General features: G+C 37.6%; 1 protein-coding gene across 2 annotated transcripts in view; it reads right to left on the bottom strand.

Annotated features, from left to right (window-relative positions):
* Nucleotides 1-20,435, bottom strand: part of caln1 (calneuron 1) — a 68,182-nt gene that overhangs the window by 24,452 nt on the left and 23,295 nt on the right. For both annotated transcript variants that reach the window (XM_008426558.2, XM_008426555.2), the window contains exons 3-4: nt 11,190-11,333; nt 7,496-7,608 (exon numbers count right to left, since the gene is read on the bottom strand). In XM_008426558.2, the coding sequence (XP_008424780.1) occupies nt 7,496-7,608; nt 11,190-11,333 (257 nt within the window). The remainder of the gene's footprint in view (nt 1-7,495; nt 7,609-11,189; nt 11,334-20,435) is intronic.

Genomic DNA, 20,435 nt, shown 5'->3' with positions numbered 1-20,435 from the left:
CACAATCAGAACCAGAACCAGAATCAGAACTAGAGCCAGAACCACAATCAGAACCAGAATTAGAACCACAATCAAAACCAGAACTAGAGCCAGAATCAGAACCAGAACCAGAATCACAATCAGAACCAGAATTAGAACCAGAACCACAATCAGAACCAGAACCACAATCAGAGCCAGAATCAGAACCAGAACCACAATCAGAACCAATCAGATCCAGAACCAGAACCAAACAGGCAGAAGCAGCATTCAGCTTCTGCCTCATCAGCACCTCAAATCTGGACCAAACTTCCAGAAAACTAAAAAACTGCTGAAACACTGAGTTCCTTTAAATCAAGACTTAATTGAATTGTGATGTTTTTCCTTGTTTGTTGTTTTATTTTCCTTTTAATCACCTTGAATTCCCCTGTTGCTAAAAATGTACTGTAAAAAAAACTCACCTTGTGAGTAGAAAAACTAGAAAAAACAAATCCTTATTTCCCAGATCGAAACAATAATCCAGTAAAATCGTAAACCGAAATGTGAAAACAGAAACAGACAAAGTTCATGTTTGCCTTGATGAACCGTCTCTGCATGCGTCTGAAGGATCCATGATGGAGGAGCCCCGTCTTCCCTCTGGGTTTGGGGAACCTCACCAGAACCAGGTGATATGGAGCTCCATATCAGAACTCCGACATGGAGTTATTCCTCCACCTGTCTCCGCAGAAAATAAAAATCGTTGCGCTGCATGTATTATTCATCACAGATGAGTTGTTCCAAAGTCAATATGAATTCAAACTGTTCCCTCGGCACAAAGGCCTGATAAAAAGAAGATTAATGGCAGCGATTTACGGTGGGAGTGTCTACAACGTCACCGACCGACAGGAAATGGAGAAATGGAGGATTTTACTGAAACAAAGGAGTATTATCCAGATATCTACAGATTCAGTTTAATTAAGGTTCTGTTTTAAATCCCAATGTTCAGGGAAAAAATCTAAATTGTCCTAAAAAGAATTTAACCAAAGTTAGAGAAACGACTAACTTTGGTCTTTATGGTTTCAAAACTGAGAATGTTATTTCAGCATGAAAAGTAGAGTTAATTAGACATAAAGTAATCAAATTCATCTTAAAAATACTATTATTAACTACAGATGTTTGGACTTTTAGTATCATCTGTGTTTCTGTTTTGGTACACTGCAAAAACACAAAATCTTACCAAGTATTTTTGGTTGGGTTTCTTACAGTAGTGCAGTGGTTCTTAACCTGGGTTCGGTCTCAGGGGTTCGGCGGAGCCTCTGCCGCGGAGGTAAAGASACACTTGTGTAAAGTCGTGATGACGCCCCGCTTTGCCATCACTTGCTGCAGAGGATCACGTTACATTGCTGAGCCAATCAGAGGATCACGTTACATTGCTGAGCCAATCAGAGGATCACGTTACATTGCTTAGCCAATCAGAGGATCACGTTACATTGCTTAGCCAATCAGAGGATCACGTTAAATTGCTTAGCCAATCAGAGCTGCCGAGGAGCCCTGATTGAAGGAGCTCCACTCTCAGCATGGATTTGAACTTGTGTCTTTATTTACTTCAGCAAAGCTCACAGTTTTTACCAAATTCTGTAGTTTTCGGTGTACTTCTAAATCTGCTCCTTAGTCGCATCTTTTCGGGGTTGGTACTGCCTCTAGTGGCGTGGGGAGGTAACACAACTAATATAATTACATTACTAAATCAGAATTAAATTAAATGATCTAAACACCTAAAGACCTTAAAGTGGTTCCAGTTTCTCTCGATGGCCAACCTGTTGAAACTGTGGCAGATTTTAAATACCTTGGGTCGTTCCTGGACAGTCAGATCAACTTTGCTGAAAACACTGACTATATTTTGAAGAACTGTTCTCAGAGACTCTATCTTTTAAGAAGACTTAGTGATCACTAACTAGACTCTTGTTGTGTCACCCCTGAATTTGGGGGGAAAAAAAATCATATTTTATTTATCACTACAGAAGGGTTCAGTGAATGCACATATGAAACTGGTGGGTTCGGTACCTCTAAAAAGGTTAAGAACCACTGATTTAAGGTCATCTTAATCAGCAGATCTACAGGCTTTACTTTCAAACTGGTCAGCCTTTTTACTCATTTCTAGTTCTTTCTTAACTTAGCAATTGAGGAAAGTGGCCCAGATGAGTAAAAATAAACTTTCTCACTGCAAAAACACAAAAGTAGAGTCTCTGAGAAAACTGTTCTCAGAGGCTCTACCTTTTAAGAAGACTTGGTGATCTTGGGGTGATCCAACTAGACTCTAGTTGGGATCATATTTTATCACTACAGATGGGTTCAGTGAAGACGCATGTGAAACTGGTGGGTTCGGTACCTCATAAAAGGTAAAGAACCACTGCACTAGTACATTTGAAATAAGACAAAACAAACTTACAAGTAACTTTTCATCAAGAAATAGGAGCTTGTTTTAAATAAATAACTCCTGAATATTAATGAAAATGTTCTAGTTCCATTATTTCACTTATAACAAGATATTTTTCCATGCTATAAATGAAAGTAGAACTTTTTCATCAATATTAAGGAATTATTTACTTAAAACAAGCCTCCATTGTAATTTAGTTTTGTTTTATTTAAAGTGCACCAAGACATTTGCACTATAAACTAGACTATACATACTTGGTAAGATTTTGTGTTTTTGCAGTGTATCAAAACAGAAGCCTAAATTACACTAACAGTCCAAACATCTACAGATAGTAACAGTATTTTTTAAATCTTATTTAAAGGAATAAGAGGTTGTTTTGGTTTAAATCAGAGATCTGATCATCTTCTGTAAAACGGATTCATCTCTTCATTTCCTCTTTAGCCTTTTTGCAGCCAGGCTGATGCTTCGCCCTGTGAGTTATGCTCAACAATAAATACACAAACTACCATTTGGCTTTTCCGTCTCACTCGTTTCCTTCCCAGAAAATGTGTTTTGTTTTTTGCCACGACAGCAGACATTGGTTCAGAGGGACTTCTGTGTCATTTCCACAACTAATGGAATAAAATGAATTTTGAACTGGATCGTTTAACATCATGATGATCTCCAATAATGCCCTATAAAGCGTTCGGGATCGGAAGAAAAACAGGAAATGAAGGTTCAGCATAAGAGCACAGAGTTAAATTCTGCTAAATAACTTTAAGAAGGATGGGAACGTCAAAAACCAGCCGACTCATCAGAGTAATAAAAACAGGATTTGTGTTTTTCACAGCTTGATGTCGGACAATGTGGCGCTTACAGGATGCTATCTGTAATAAGTAAACAAGTGACGCCAGGTATGTTTTTATGAATGTTTAATGTGCAACAGCTTTACATTTATAATGTGAAGGGATTAGAAGAAAATATTCTAGGGATTTACGCACTGCAAAACATTTGAAGGTGGTTTAACTTGACGGTTTATTATCCAATCTGATGATGAATTTTATTAAACATCTCAATGAATTCAGCTCAGAAACATTTAGTGTGAACAGGACATTATCCTCAAGCTGTGCAAACTGTCAGCTGCATTAAAATAAACATTCACATTAAGAAAACACACACAAAAAACACACTGTTAAGCATTCTGGGAAATGGTTCCCACTCCTGTCTGTTTTATCCAGTTTTTTAAGTGCCATCTTAAAAACTCTAGTTTATCCAACATCTGGAGGTTTTGACAAAATCAATAACACAACTCACTACTGTAAGTTTATTTTTCTAAAACTGGCTAAATTTATTTGACTTAGAGAGCAGAACTTAAAGTAAAATGTTTTACATTTGAGCTGTTGTCTCCCACAGGATTTGGGAAACAACAGAAAGAGAAAAGGCCAGCTGGGCCTCATAAAAAGGAGACTTTAATAGTTGATGTTTTCCATATAGATGGTGGGCGTTGAGCTACCAGAATGATTGCAGAGCGAAGCTCTAAAATAAGCTGCTTCCTGCTGTTCTGTCAGGAAGTTATAGGAAATCAGACGACCAGCAGAGCTGCAGTTTAACAAACAAACACAAAGGAAACGATTCACTTCCTGCTAAAACACCAAACACTCTGAAATACTTCCTGTTCGGTTTGTTCTGCTTTGTGAAATATATTTAATATTTACAACTCAACCATCATAAATACATTTATAAAATGGGACAGAAAAACATTTTAGTTCAATATTGTTACTAAATATTGTGATAATTACAACATCAGTTACTATTCAGTTTGAAAGTTTACATCAAGCTGATGGTTTTACTGACATGCAGCACGTGGAGGTATGCCACTGCACTGTAAAACAGTTGAGCCGCATTCGGTTGTGTCTACTGCCTTCTGCTCTCCAAGTCAAATAAATTTAGACGGTTTTAGATTTTGAACCTAAAAGTGCGAGTTTCTGAAAATTAATCTTACAGCAGTAAGTTGTGAAAAAGGAAATTACGCTCTGTTCCTTCTCCTGAGGTTTGTTTGAGTAGCGCCCCCACAGGCGAGGAGGGGAACAGGTTTTTCAAAAGGCTCCTTTTGTTTGACACAATGCAGTGTGAAAGAGAACCAAAGCAGCTGAAAAATTTAACAAATGCAAGCCGAACAAACTACCAGGTGTCAAAACACCCAAAAAGAAAATCAGACCCAGTTAGTGGCAGCCAACCCGACAGGATTATATATTCTTAATGGTTAAAGAAACCAAACAACAACAACAAGCTTTTTATGTTTTGTTATTCTGAATCTAAACAGAACTGGTCAAATAGTCAGGAGACTCCATCTATTTACTCCTCAAAATTCAGTAAACACTTTGCTAATTACCCATCTGACGATTAGCAAAACAAAGAACAGAAAGACGTTTATAGCTTCTCAATTACAGAGATGTAATTATCTAAGGGGATGATTAGATACAATCCCCAAGTCTTTCAGAGCAGATCCGAGTGAGTAGGAAGGTGTGTGTGTGTGTGTGTGTGTGTGTGTGTGCGTGTGTGTGTGTGTGTGTGTGCGTGTGCGCGTGTGTGTGTGTGTGTGCGTGTGTGTGCATGCATGTGTGTGACACCAGTGACTCACTATCCCATCACCCCAGCTGGTGAGGATGTGACACTTTGACTGATTTTATTGGGATGAGAAAATCTCCCAGCCAGGACAAGATGCGAGCTTCTCTCCTCCAAGGTTAAAACCGATGAAAGCGGGACTTGATCTGAGGTTCAGAAACGCTCCGCCTGTTTACGCAACACTTTAAATATCCCAGTCCTCGGCCTCCATCCAGACAAATCTCAGCAAAACACCAGAAACGGACAGATGTAGCATTATGAAAACCGTTGATAACGGGTGATTATCCGAAGGGCCACACAGAGTTCCTCTTTCTAAACATCTTCATTTGCATTTCATTCACAGGGACAGAAACATTATCGACTAACAAAGCTGCTTTCAGAAACCTTAGTTCTGCTTTATGAAGCTGCAGATCAAAATAATCTCAATCTAAAAATGCAAAACCTTAAATCTGTCAGATGGCTTTAAATGTGAAAAATTAAATGGCATTCTTGGTTCATAATCTCCGAGTTGGGAATGTGTAGCCAATCCTGCTGGATTTCTAACACTTGGATTAAATGAAATATTTACTTTGTTCAAGTTTGCAATCATATTTTAGTCTCTTCACAATAGTATGTATTGGTATGTAAATATGCACCAGCATATAATTTTAGTAAGTTAGGCATAAGAAATATGGAGGAATTAGTTTAAAAATTTGAATTACCAGGTGATTTACTAATGTTTTATTTGGTATTGTTCTGGATTTTATCATTATTTTTAACAATGTCTTAATTTTTCTAGCTGCTAAAATGATTTTTTGTCAAATCTTTGATTTGATTTGAAATGGAGAAAAAAAAATGTTAAGGAATGGGGGTTGCAGATTTTAGGTTTACAGATTTATTTAATTTCCCTTTGGGATTAATAAAGTTTTTTTTTTAAATTAAATTTGAATTTGTTTCATCAGAGGTTACTGCTTAACATTTTGCTGCAAATGCAGACTAAATAATTTTTATACATTTTGCCATAAATAAATGTTTATTAATAAATGTTTGCAAACCAACATGAAATCTATTTTTGTTTTATCTGGTTTAAAGAGAAAGAGATTTAATTACGGCACAAAATACAAAGTAACCTTGTTTTACTCATAAAACTAAAGAAATCAACAAAAATGGATGATGGATGAAGGGGATATGATTGTTGTCCATTATGATTGATGTTGGAGTCGGGGACATAATCCTTGTCAATTATCATTAACATTAGAGTAGGGGACATGATCATTATGATTGATGGGAAAAATGCTATAAACTTCCTTCTCTCTCTGCTATGCATCCTAGATGTCTCCTTTACATTTCGTCTGAGGTTTGGGGGTCAAAGATCAGGTGCTATTTGAGCTTTTAAGATGCTAATCAGCTGTTCCCAATTATATAATAACATGTTGATTCATAGCAACTGTCTGAAAGTAAAACAAAGTTCATTCTTCCAGCTGCACAGAATCCAAAACCACATGGAATAATTGTCCATAATAACAAATTATGAACAAAAGTCTATAAAAACAAGGAATCCGACAACCTGCTACAGTGAGCAACACAACTCTAGAAACAAACACCTTTCAACATTTAACTTTTACTTCAAACAAGACATTTGAAAGCAATAACCAAGCTCCTTAGATTCACATTCCCAAGTTATCACAAACTATAAAAAAAAAAAAACTGAATCTTCAGCACATCATTTATGAGCTACGTCGACTTATAGTGGTCATAAATCAAGCATTGCTGTTTATTTCCCCTTCTCTAAGCTTCCTTTATACTCCAGAGGAGGCCCATCGCTCCCAGGCTAACGTTTATTACAGAAAACAAAATGTGGAAGCAGCACCGTATTTTGATAAGTCAATGTTGTTGGCAATACATTCGCCCAGCCTGTAGTTTTACAGTGCAGACCACAAGTTGTGACCCAGAGGTAACACTGTTCAAGATGGAGATTTCGGTAAAAGCTTTTCAGGTGCCAGATATCCTGCCCTTTACACACACACAGTCGTGTTTTCATCACTTATGGGGACTTCACATTGACTTTCATTAATTTCTACAGCCTAACCCATATCTTAAGCTTTACCCTACCCTAACCATTACAGACCAAACCACTAACCCAAAAACAACAATTTCCCTCATGGGGACCAAGAAAATGTCCCCACAAGGAGCAACAGTCCCCATAACCCCACATTGTCGATAGGTTCCCATAAGGATATAAAAACCTGGTACACACACACACGCACACACACACGGGCACACACAGCAGTTCGTTTCTTCTATTTTTATTGGATTAATTCTGTTTTATCAAAGTCAGTTTAACAAATTTTTCCCCTCTAATCCTGAATTTCCATCTGACAGCCTCCGTGTTTTATCGTCTTCAGTTCCATTCTTTAAAGTTTCAGATCTGATGTGTCAGCATCCGACACGCCATCAGGTGAACATTTGGGTTAAATCACAATAAAAGCCACAGCAGCTGCTGAAAGGATTCAGATTTACCTGCCAGAAGATGGTGTCTATCGTGCTGCCCAGGAAGCCTTCTCTCGTTTCAGACGTCAGCAGCTTTGGGCCCAGAATCGTCATGAACTCCTCAAAGTCAACCTGTCCATCACCTGAAAGAGGATGGAAATTTATTTATGCTCTAGTTTTGTTCTCTCAGCATTATGGGCTTTTTTTCCCCTGTGAATTGAAAGGTTGAAAGGAGAAGCAGCATTCAGCTTCTACGCAACAAAAATCTGGAACAAACTTCCAGAAAACTGCGAAACAACAGAAACACAGAGTTCCTTTAAATCAAAGTTAAAACTCAGCTCTGTAAGAGCTGCTTTTGATTAATAATACCTGGAACACTGACCAACATATCTGACATGAAAATATAAGATTTGGTTTCTAAATTGTTGACTTTATGTTGTTTTTGTTGCTTTTTATTTTTGTTTTTATGAAGTAAACCAATTTGAACTGCTATGCTATGCAGACTGATTGATTAAAAATAACCAAAATTAAGTAAAATTTCAAAGTGCACACTGCAAAAACACAAAATCTTACCAAGTATGTTTGATCTAGCTTCTAGTTCAAATATCTTAGTACACTTGAAATAAAACAAAACTAACTTATAAGTAAATTTTAAACAAGATATAGAAACTTGTTTGATGTAAATGATTCCACTATGCTGATGAAAACATTTTTGTTCCAATGAAAGATTATCACTAAAAAAATGGGAAAAATAAAAGATTAAATAAAATTTTCCAATGAAACTAGAACTTTTCTTCAATATTAAGGAATTATTGACTTAAAACAAGCTCTCGTTGAAAAGTTATTTGTAAGTTAGTTTTCTCTGATCAAATGCACTAAGATATTTGCAGTAAAAACTAGACCAAAATTACTTGGTAAGATTTTGTATTTTTGCAGTGCAAAATAATTCTTTGAGCAGCTCATTTTGATTTGTTTTTTTTGGCATTTTGAAATTCTGCTCAGGAACTTCTGAATTTCCAGCAGAGCAAAACGTGAATTTCTACCACTTTTAACTGGTCTTAATATTTTGGGTTTTGTCTTTTGCTGCCAGTGATTCTTTGCTTTCGTCTGGACTAAATCTGTGCCGCTTAGTCGAATCAAATCGCCCCAAAAATGCAGTGAATTTATAGATAAAATGTGGATTTGAATATGAATCTGCCATGTGGTTTAAATCTCTCTGATCTGATTGCACTACCCACACCATCAGCGTACGGCATTAGTGTGTGAGCTTCTTTAATATGAATAATACAGTAATGACCAAAATAGCTCTGTGCTTAGCCGTCTGCATGCTCCAGTACCTGCACTGCATGCAGATTCTGCCACCGCACCTAAATATTCATTAATATTCACTAAAAACAACAGAATTTTAACTGAAAATGTAAAATATTGAAGCTACAAATTAAAAACGTGAAAAAATTAAATATTCTGTCAAGTTTTTGTATCAGTTTGTTTTTGTCAAATCTGTGTAAACTTTGTGCATTTATCTGTAAGCTACCAATGCTAACAGGACTGTGTGTTTGAAAATGGTGGAAATACTTATAAATTAACAAGCTAACATTGTAATAAAATGACATGGAGTGTGTTTTGTAATCATTTTTGAAACTGAAAGAGTAATGTTTTGTTACGCCCTTGCATGAAAGCTACTAAACGAACAATGTGCAGCGCAGCCTAACGCTGTGGAACAAATGTGAACCTTTTTTTTTTTAGCCAAACACATCATGGATGCTGGGTCTCATTTTGTAGGCACAGTTTGTGACAGCTCAACATTCGGCACAAAGTCACTGAGTCACTTTCTGTGTCCGTCATAGTCAAAGCCACCTGCTTTTCACGTCTTTTTTCCCTTACATTTTTTACAACCCAGCAGCTGGAAACTGAACAAATGAATTATTACAGAAGTGAATTTGTGCATGCATGAGCAAAGTAACTCAAGTTCACTTGAAAGACAGAAGAAACTAAGAGCTAAACTGGAGGAAAATCAAATGAGAGAAACAAAAAGTAGACATAGTTTCACAGAGCTGATGTGAGTTAGCACAGCTGTCGATTTGATGATTAGCTGAACTTTGCTGCAAGGCTGAAAATCAGCAGGTTAGCGAGGATCAAATGTTCGCTACATCTCATCTGGCCAAAATATAATCACCAAAATCCAATCCCAGTCGTCTGCTAATGTCATCCCTCTCTTTAATGCCGTTTCTCTTCCTACTAATTATCATGTGAACGCTCAGACTTAAATTTAAAATCTTTTTCCAAACTCTGGTGATGAATCAGGGCTGCAGCTTAAAATTAGCTTCATGAATTTAAAACATGAAGCTAATTATTTATCACTTATCAAAGTGATAAATAATGCAGTACAATAATGTCTGGAAGAAAGTAAGTGGTTCAGAAGGTAAAAAGGTTGTCAGGAATAAAAAAGAAAGTCTAAACCACACTGCAAAAACACAAAATATTACCAAGTAATTTTGGTCTAATTTCTATTGCAAATATGTTGTTACACTTGAAATAATACAAAACAAACATAAGTAAGTTGTCAGCAACATACAAGAGTTTGTTTTGAGTTAATATTTCCTTAATATTGATGAAAAAGTCACAATTATAACATGGGAAAAATGTCTTGATACGAGTGAAATAACTTGCCAGTGGAAGATCGGCATCAATGCTAAGAGATTATTTACTTAAAACCAGCTCCTAATATCTTGCTAAAAAAAGTTACTTGTAAGTTAGTTTGTCTTATTTCAAGTGTACTGAGATATTTACAGTAGAAACTAATCAAAAATACTTTGTAGTATTTTGTGTTTTTGCAGTGCTCTGCAAAAACACAGTTTTATTCTAACTGGAGTTTGTCTCAGACTTTGCTGGATACAAATAATACTTTCAGAAAAAAGCTTTTTCATGTGTTTTGATTAAAAGGTCAAAGGAAAGCTGGCTGTGCAGGAAATAATTGGAATAGATTCAGATTTCTAAAATTTTTACTAAAATGCTTTGGGTTTCTGGTTGTTTTACTGTTTTGAAATGTGGTAATATTAGATATTTTTATAGTAGTAAAGCAGGCAAAACATTAAAGCCAGCACATTGTGTAGTTTTACATTTATGTTGAAGTTTAAAGAGATGCACACAAAAAATTATGCTTTTACTGTGAAACCACCCATTTTTACCAAGTAATTTTGGTCTAATTTTTAATTAAAATATCTTAGAGAACTTGAAATTAGACAAAACTAAGTTGCAAGTAATTTTCAGCAAGAAATAGGAACTTATTTTAAATAAATATGTCTGAAATATTGATTACAAAGTTCTATTTGCCCTGGTAGAACGTTCCACTGCCCCGTTACCTAGCAACCCCAGCCGAGCCCAGGCTGTTACCTAGCAACTCCAGCCGAGCCCAGGCTGTTACCTGGCAACCAAGTTCTAGCTCCATTGGCAGATTATTTCACTAACATCATCAATATTAAGTAATTATCGGCTTAAAACGTTCACATTTTCTGTGACGTACATGAAAACAAGCTACTATAATTTAATGCTAAGTTACTTTAAAGTTACTGTTGTCTTACTTCAAGTGCACATTTGCACTAAAAGCTGTACTTGGTAGTATTTGGTGTTTTTATGACTGTTTGTACAACAATAAGCCGTTTTGCATTTGTGGAGGTGATGCAGAGCGAATACGTTTGTGCGGCTGATTGCGGCCATGACTCACCGTCCATGTCGAGTCTCTGCATGATGATGGCCAGCTCCACCTCACTGGGCATGTACCCCAGAGACCGCATGGCCATTCCCAGCTCCTGCTTGGAAATGAACCCGTTTCCATCACGATCCAGCACCTTAAACGCTTCCCGGATCTCTGCCAAGACAAACAACAAATCCACTCACAGTCAGTAAGCAGCCTTCATCCTTCCTGCTTCAAGGCTGCAGGGAAAAAAGGTGTTTTTTAAATTTATTTATTTATGGATTTCATATTTTGTCCTCTGCGTTTTGGGATTTCTCTTCTGCTCGTCTGCTCTCCTCTCGCCCTTTGCTCCCTCTCCTTCCTGCCTGACCCAGCTTCCTCAGCGCTCTTATGCAATTGGTCTTGCACCACTGCCTCAAGTTAACAAGATAAATTCCAGCCATTGATTTATTTTCTACACCTGCTTCCACAGCCGCCGTCTAACTCTGGTCAGGCTTTCACAGTTGGCCCTCGCTGAGCTGCTTTTTCTGTTCCACCCATTGAGTCACATTTACAGAACATTTTCTTACCTTCCAGGTAGCTAATCATCCAACGCTACAATGAACAGATAAGAGTTTTTTTTCTCTGGGCATCCAGTCTGTTACAGCCTGAGTTAAACATCTGACCTTCAGGAAACCAGGATTTTCTTTCTCTAAAAGCAGCTAGATGGTAAAATATACATGATTATTTAAAAATGAACCCAATCGTGTTGATAATGTTGGAGTTATTTACTCACCTGCACAGTATCAAAATGTGAAAATATGAAAATAATTCTAAGTTTCATGACACACACAAAAATGTAACCTCAGATAAATTAAACACATTTTATGAACCTTAAATGTTTTCAAATTACATTTTTTTATTGATTCCAAAGGCAAATTAAATAAATATTTCAGCTTTTCCTGTGTTAATCAGCCGCTCCCTGCTGATTAACACCTTGTTGCCATGGTTACACATCACAACAAATGATTAAAGCTTAAAAGGTGCAATCAGAAAACAACCCAGAACCAGAGAAAACAGCTGTTCCCCCCTAAAAAAGAAGCAATTTTTACTCCAGAAATGGTGGAATGAAAGATTCAGAAAAGGAAATCTGGGTGAAGGTAACAGAGAGACTCTGACATCCTGCTGCCATCTTAGAGTCCAAGAAACTGATATTCCTTAAAGGGCCGGTGCGACGTATTTCCCAGGAACATAGTGCCATTTTATAACTCAATCAAGTTGTTGCCTCCAGTTGCTATAAAAATGTTATATCTATCAAACATGGCTTAAAAAAATGCGCCTTCCGAATTTGACGCCTTGAAATTGGGCCTCTGTCTCTTTAAGAAGCTCCTGCTCTTTTCAGCACTTCGCCTACAGCTCGTCATGACAACAATGCTTCTCATACAACCATTAAAAGAATAACGTGAAGAAGCTCAGCAAAAATGCAGTTCCACCAGTTGTTTGCTAATTATTGCTGCCACTAGTCTAGAGGAGCTGAGTGAGACCAAGCGTTTAGGCACCCTGAATGGTTGCCATGGAGATTAAAGGATTTCTCAAACATGTGTGGGGAAAAAAACCTAATTAACACTCTGGGTATATTTTTGATGTAGGAAAAACATTATGACATGAAATAAAGCTAGCAACTTTACATAACAACCCAAGTTCAACAAATTGATATTACTAATATATAATCATATTTTTGTCTAAAATAAAAGTAGATACTTCTACAAAAATGTCAAAATAAAGCAAAAACTATCCAAAAACAAATGTGAGGAAGATAAACAACTAAACTAAGCTTTAAAATGTTTCCATAAACATGCAGCACCAGCTCAGTTGTTACGGCTTGGTGACGTGAAGCGGCGCAGCAGCCTGGATTGCGGCGGATCGCAGAGCGGCTGGCTGGAACAGAAGCCGAGTCGGATGGACCTGGCAGGTGGAACCAGGTCTGCAGCGTTCCCTCAGGTTACCACGTCCTGCTAATCCCTTTCACTTTGGGAAGGTAGTCCAGATTACACCAACAATCCAGCGAGGCAGTTCAGATCAGCCGTTCAACAAACTGGAGCCATTCAAGCGCTTAAAATTTAATTACTCCCAGCTAACAGCAAGGAAATTACTCCTACATAAACAGAAATACTAATTACTCAGCATTCAGCAAAACCTTTGGCAGTTGGTAGGGCTGTTGCCTTGAAGCAAGAAGGTTCTGGGTTCGATTCCCGGCCCCGGTCTTTCTGCATGGAGTCTCCATGTTCTCCCTGTGCATGGTGGGTTTTCTCCAGGTACTCTGGTTTCCTCCCACAGTCCAAAAACACGACTGTCAGGTTAATTGGTCTGTCTGAATTGCCCCTAGGTGTGAGTGTGTCCTGTGTGTCTCTGTGTTGCCCTGTGACAGACTGGCGACCTGTCCAGGTGACCCCGCCTCTCGCCCGGTACATTAGCTGGAGAGGCACCAGCACCTCCTGACCCCACTAAGGGACAAGGGTGTAAGAAAATGGATGGATGAACAACTTATTCCATTACTTTTCCTCTGTCGTCACATTTTGCTTCCCAGCATGTTTTTAACTTACTAACAAAACTGAAAACATTTATGAATATAATGCAAAGTTTCTGTGAAGCAAAACTGGTAAATAAAAAGATTAAAAGCTTTTTAATAAACAGCATCGAAAGAAGAATTTACTGGTCAAACTGTGTTGAAGCTCAGATTAGCTTGAAATGATGGGAAAGCAGCTAATCAGCTAATCCAGCAAGACGCTAACAGCTCAACTAATTTTTAGTTTTTTTAGCCTAACTTTGAACATTTTCTGCTCATACTTTACACATGTTTTTTTTTTAGTTACTTTCCCATTTTTCACATATCGAGTTCATTTCCAGGTTTCTCAAGATAACGAGTTAATTTCGTGATTGCTTTCTCGAGATAAGTTAATTTCTCGTTTGCCACATATATTTTTTCCATATGTTTTTAGCAACAGCGAGTTAATTTTGCATTTTCTTGAGATGGCAAGTTAATTTCCCGATGGTTTTCTTGAGATTACTTAATTTTGCAGTTTCTCGAGTTAATTTCTCGTTTTCCGCATATAAAACGTACATGCGTTTTCCCACATGTACGTTTTCTAGATGGTTTTCTTGAGATAACTTAATTTCGCAGTTTCTTGAGTTAATTTCTCGTTTTCTGCATATAAAACGTACATGCGTTTTCCCACATGTACGTTTTCTAGATGGTTTTCTTGAGTCAGTTTTCAGAAAACAAACGTCGCCGTGCATTTAAAGGCACTGAACTGTGTTGAAGTGTGCAGATCCTTTTCCTGAGCCAATTCTCGGAAACATCTCACTGGTGCACAGTTGAATCAGCTGCTTCACTCACTGAGTAATAATGCCATTAGTAGAGGAGTCAGCGGACTTCACTGCGCTTTAATAAATGCATATTTCACAAGTGAGCCTGCAGATCAGAGAGGGAGGATGGTAAGAAAAGGCTGACAGGCATCTGGTGTTTTTTAAATGGGGTGGAATGTCACGTCTCTGCAGAACACTGTGACTGTGTGCCATGCATGAACACGCTGCTGAACGCTGAATAATATCAGACTGCAGACTGGAATAGATGATTACCTCCGTCTTTCTGCAAACCTCACAGGCAGCAGAAACGTTTATTTCTGGACAAGTTTAGAGATCAAAACGAGTTATGGTTGAAATGGCTGCTCACAAATCAGTGAAGCTCGAGATGAGAAAGTAAAATTTGACTTCAAGGGGGAAATGTTACGCAAAATTCACATTGTTTGTGCTTCCGTTTGGTTTCCTACTGCTTCTAAAAACAGCACAAGAGCTTAAAGTCGGTTTTTGTCAACAATGTTTATTCCATAGAGGCATTCTTAAGCCGCTAAATGTTGAAGTTTTGAATTGACTTTTTAAGTTAATGACGTTGAATCTGAACATAATCCATCTCAACCCGGAGACATAAAATCACATGAGTTTAAAAACAGAATGTCTGACAGAAACAGGAATGTTTTTAAAACCAACTTCAGCTGCTTTTCAAGCCGAAGAGTCAAATACTCCGTCTTGAAAATGAATCTATGTTCTCCTGTTTTTGATTAAATGGTGTTTGGTTGCTACGTTTCCTCTGAAACACATTTTACACACTTCATTCTGTCACAGAGAAAATATTGGGAGTCTCCTCTCATCCGTCATCCTGAATGATGCCGGGAAACTTGGCCATGCCTTCATCTCCGACAGGCAACTCGCTGCAACTCTGTCGAAATTTCAGCGAAAATGTCCAAAATATGCATTTAATAATGAAGAGTGGCAATTATGTCACTACATTTTACTGTCCCTCCATTGGTTCTCTGGTAATACGACATCAGGGTTACTGTACATCAATACAAAGAGTACATTTCCTTAATAAAAAAAAACAGAAATATTCAGTTTCAGCTCAGAAATTTTCTAGAAAAATGGAAAGTGGAATTTTATGAGTTCAAAAAGTCAAAATTTGTGGAAAAAATCCTCAGAAAATTTGAGATTAACATCAGAAAGTTTTAGATTCATCTCTTTCTTTTCTAGAAAGATGTGGAAGTTTAGATTAATACCAGATATTTTCTACAGAAAACTTTGAAGTTAATGAGTTTGTAAAATAAAAAAGATTCTAGAATTTAAATAAAAATAAAAAAATCTCATAAATTTTCTAGAAAGATTTGGAAATTTATGAATTTTAACAGTCAAAAATTGGCTACAAAAAAAATCTCACAAATTTTATGATTAATATCAGACATTTTGGGAGAAAACTCTTTAAAGTTGATGAGTTTATAAAGTTAAACATTTGCCAGAAAAAACTCAGAAACTTTAAGATTAATCTTATAAATTTTCAACAGAAAACACTGAAATTTATCAGCTTGAAAAGTCAAAATGTTCAGATTAATATCAGAAATTTTCTAGGAAAAAAACTTGGAAATTTATTACTTTGAAAAGTCAAAAATCTCCTAAAAAATATGTCCAAAAACTCATATTTTGAGATAATATCAGAATTTTTCTAGAAAAAACTTTTAAATTTCTGAGCTTGAAAAGTCAAAACTTGGTAGAAAAAATTCAACATTTCTGATTAATCTCAGAAAACTTCTAGAAAAAAATCTTGAAATGAAAAGTAAAATATGTTCAACTTTTGAACTTTTAAAGAAAACATGACAGCATCAAACAGATAATCTGTGTTTCTTTTAATTAAATCTCAAATAATCTCATAATTTGCTTCTCATTGACCGCCTGCCTGCCTGAGCCAAATAATCGCCGGTCTGAAAATAATCCAATCAATCAGCTTATTATCTGGTCTTGTCTGCTGCTAAATGAGTTGGAACAGCGAAGCTTAAATGGAGCGTGAATTATGAATTGTGTCATGAAGTTACAGACAATGTTTTGGTTGCGTTTATAGAGGTAATTAGAAGCCGCCGTCTGTGACAAGCTGCATAAACATGGCATCGTTTTTACCTTTCAGACAGCTGGTCACGAGGCTCTGCAACCATCATCATTCTGCAGCAACACAACGCTCTCCTTCACAGCCAACATTTCTCCGCATGCAAACACATAAAAGCTCACCAACAGCCTCATACAGAACATGCAGATAATTTCCCCCTGCGCTGAAATGAGTGTTTCATGCATAAATCTAGCAGTGACTCAGGCTTTTGTTGAGCACTTTCCTCTGTCTGGAACACGCTGGAACAGAACAACACGGGCTCCGTTTGTATATCCTAATAACTCAGTCTGCTTCGTGAACAAATGCTGCCCATCAAGACTCGCAGCAACTGAAACGTTCAGCGACTCTCCAGCTGAAATCTGACAGAAATGTTTCCACATGTCTGGTAGAAAAATCAGAAAGTCTGAGATTAAATTTCCTGTGTAAAGTTTCCTCCTTTATTCTGCCAAATAAAACACATTATGGGGAAATAAGGGTCTTATTTAGAACCCGTCTAAATAAGACGGGTTCGGTGAATGCGCATATGCAACTGGGGGGTTCGGTACCTCAAAAAAGGTTAAGAGCCACTGCTTTAGGGTCTCCGTACCTGAGAAACTTTGAACATGACAATAAAAAAAAATATCTTAGTTACTGCAAAAACACAAAATCTTACCAAGTATTTTAGTCTAGTTTCTAGTTCAAGCATCTTAATATAGTTGAAATAAGTCTAAACGCACTTTCAGCATGAACGCCCCGCTTTCTGATTGGCTAAACATCACCTACAAAAACACACATTTACTTATTTAGATCTGGATCACATTAAATTTATTTCTCAGATTTTTTTTCTTTAATAAATTTAGTCAGAGTGAATTTTTCCACTTTTTTGACACAATAAGTATTCCGTAGCAACAAATCCCTGCTGCAGCAATAACAATCAATCCATGCACAGCTTACAAAACAACAAAAGACATCTTGAAATGAATCTGCCAGAAGTGAGGCGCCTCAGTCTGCAGAGCCAAATGATTCAAGGACATAAAGATTTGTTTGTTCTCCACACGAAACCTTGAAATGTGATTCTCTCAAATTAGAAAAGCAAGAGACATAAAAAGAAACAAAAATTGATCCCAACATTGATCCAGACTGACACGGTTGTCCTGGGACTTAAAACACAAAATCATCAATAGTTAAAACCCAGTGTGATGCTTCTTTCATCTGAAAAACAAATACCCACATTCCTGCCTGTCTGCTGCTGCAAACGCAGAAAACTGGAGTAAATTCATAGTTTTTGCACATAATGAAGCAGATTCTGATTAAATAAATCCACCAGTTGCTTTTCCGCCACAGTGTGAGATCAACTAACATATTTTTTTGCAACCGCAAGTCTGTGAAAGTGACTTTACGTTGGGAAAAATTTGAATAAAATAATTTAAATGAAGTTAATATCCCTTGACACCATCCTGAGGTCAAACATGCAGCTGATATTTGATCTGCATAAAACATGAAGACAAAAGCTTCCCGTGATGTTTGCCTACTTTTATAAAAGTCATGTTTAATGCAGCAGCCTCGCCGAAAAGAGCTGCAAAACCAAACCAGAGAGATTTTCTTCTGCTGCAAATGAAACAAATAAGAAAACAAATCAGAAGGTTTAACGTCTGTCAGCAGAGTTGTGTCCACACTGGCCTTTCTCAAAGGTTCTGGGCAGAAAGAAAATGTCAGATATGAGTAACAGAGTCTGGCAGGAGAAATAATACAGTGAAAACTCGAACCTCAAACTTTATCCATCCATCCATTTTCTTACACCCTTGTCCCTCAGTGGGGTCAGGAGGTGCTGGTTCCTCTCCAGCTAGCATACCGGGCGAGAGGCGGGGTCACCCTGGACAGGTCGCCAGTCTGTCACAGGGCAACACAGAGACACACAACCACACACMCACACTCACACCTAGGGGCAATTTGGAGAGGCCAATTAACCTGACAGTCATGTTTTTGGACTGTGGGAGGAAACCGGAGTACCTGGAGAAAACCCACCATGCACAGGGAGAACATGCAAACTCCACGCAGAAAGACCGGGGCCGGGAATCGAACCCAGAACCTTCTTGCTGCAAGGCAACAGCTCTACCAACTGCACCACTGTGCAGCCTCCTCAAACTTTAATGTATTTTATTTTTACATAAAATAAAAATGACTTTGAATACAGTTTTAGATACAAACTAGGTTTCTGACTGTTGTTTGCAGAGCTGCTGAAGTTCAGTCGGATTAGACTGAGGGCCTCCATCTATTTATGTAAGGTCTGTACTTTGACTAGGCCCTTGTAACATGTATTTACTTTGCACTAACACATCTAAATGAAATGCATGAATTAACTGCTGAATAGCTATTGTTTAATGTAGATCTAAAAGTTTTAGACCCTGATTTATTCTTTTGTGTCTCTGGGTGTCGATTCAGAGTTTTACTTTTCGTTTCCTCCAGTCTTAGCTCAGGTGACTCCAGCAGGTTTACTCCCAGGTGTTTTCACACCTCAGTCTGGTAGATTCGGTTTGATCCGGGATCAAAGTTGCAACATTTGCTCCATTTTTAGCGGCTGCGGTTCTTTTTCACGCTGCAGTCAAACCAACCAAACCATTTGAAAAACCTGTTACCCCTTCTCCCCTCTGGGGGCGCTACTCAAGGAAACAACATGAAAACCGCTGAAGAAGTCGCCGAGCGCAACTTCCTGTTTCACAAAATGTAAACACAAACGGATTTTAGGATTTCTCTTTCGTCTTTGACTACAAACAACAAACCATTTCTCCCACTGGCGCTAGGCTAACGCATTTGTTCTGTTTGTATTTACCCAGAATGCCCTGCACTGTAGTCCACTTCCTGTTTTTGGAGCGGTCTCCGGTCTGCTTGGCGTTCACGTATACATTCTAACAGAGTTCACATCAACCGAACTTTTTAGCAGATTGCTTTGGTCTTCATCGGAGCTTGATTCCACGTTCACACCTCCCCAAACGAACCGGACTTTCTAGGTAAACGAACTAAAGCTCAACTAAACCAAACTAGACACAAGTGAATGCTATCTTACACGCTTTCTGTTTCTGCGTGGTCTTCAAGATTCTGTTTGCTTTCTAAACTTTTCTTTAAAAACCCGGAGTTATGATAAGATTAAGTTAAAACGTTAAAACGTTTACTAAACTTACTTACTAACTAGTTTATATTTACTAATTAGGCGACTTCCAAGGGAAACTGGTCATAATTGAAAGTGTGACAGTGAACAGAGCAGACAAAAAAAAAACCTTTAGACATACACTGCTTTCTCTAAATCTCAAAACCAAATGACGTTTGTGGTTGCGAAATGTTTAAAAGTTCAAGGTGTAGTTCTGCTAAGGTTTGAAAAAATCCTAAAGGTTTCTTAAATACGTAAAAAACTGAAGCAGTTTCCAGTTAAACTGTAACAACAGATCCAGAAGACAAAGGCGACCGGATCTTCTCCTGCTTTGTCTTTTCCTTCGTGGTTTTCTCCGTAACTGGTCACCAAAACTTTTAAGGATTCTGCAAGGCTTAGCATTAACGACGTTACAAATTTAGACAGAAAATGGTTAAAAATACGCTTCATTACGTCGTGTGAGAAAATGGGACGCAGATACGGAGCGCTAATGAAGAAACAGTACATTAGTTTCAACTTTCCCGGGGAAAACGTTACATTTCGATCACAAAGTAAAAACCTTGTGGAAGCACATTTACGTCTTCATCTTGGAGCACTAACAGGTTACAGGCTGATTATTCTTCCAGGTTTTATACTTAAAGTTATCCTTTCCGCCTCTCTTGCTGCTCTATAATTGGTTGTTATAAAT

Source organism: Poecilia reticulata, linkage group LG13, assembly GCF_000633615.1.
Source record: "Poecilia reticulata strain Guanapo linkage group LG13, Guppy_female_1.0+MT, whole genome shotgun sequence".
Classification (NCBI taxonomy): domain Eukaryota; kingdom Metazoa; phylum Chordata; class Actinopteri; order Cyprinodontiformes; family Poeciliidae; genus Poecilia; species Poecilia reticulata.
Note: the sequence above shows the minus strand (reverse complement) of the source record. Positions and strands in the feature narration are given on the sequence as shown.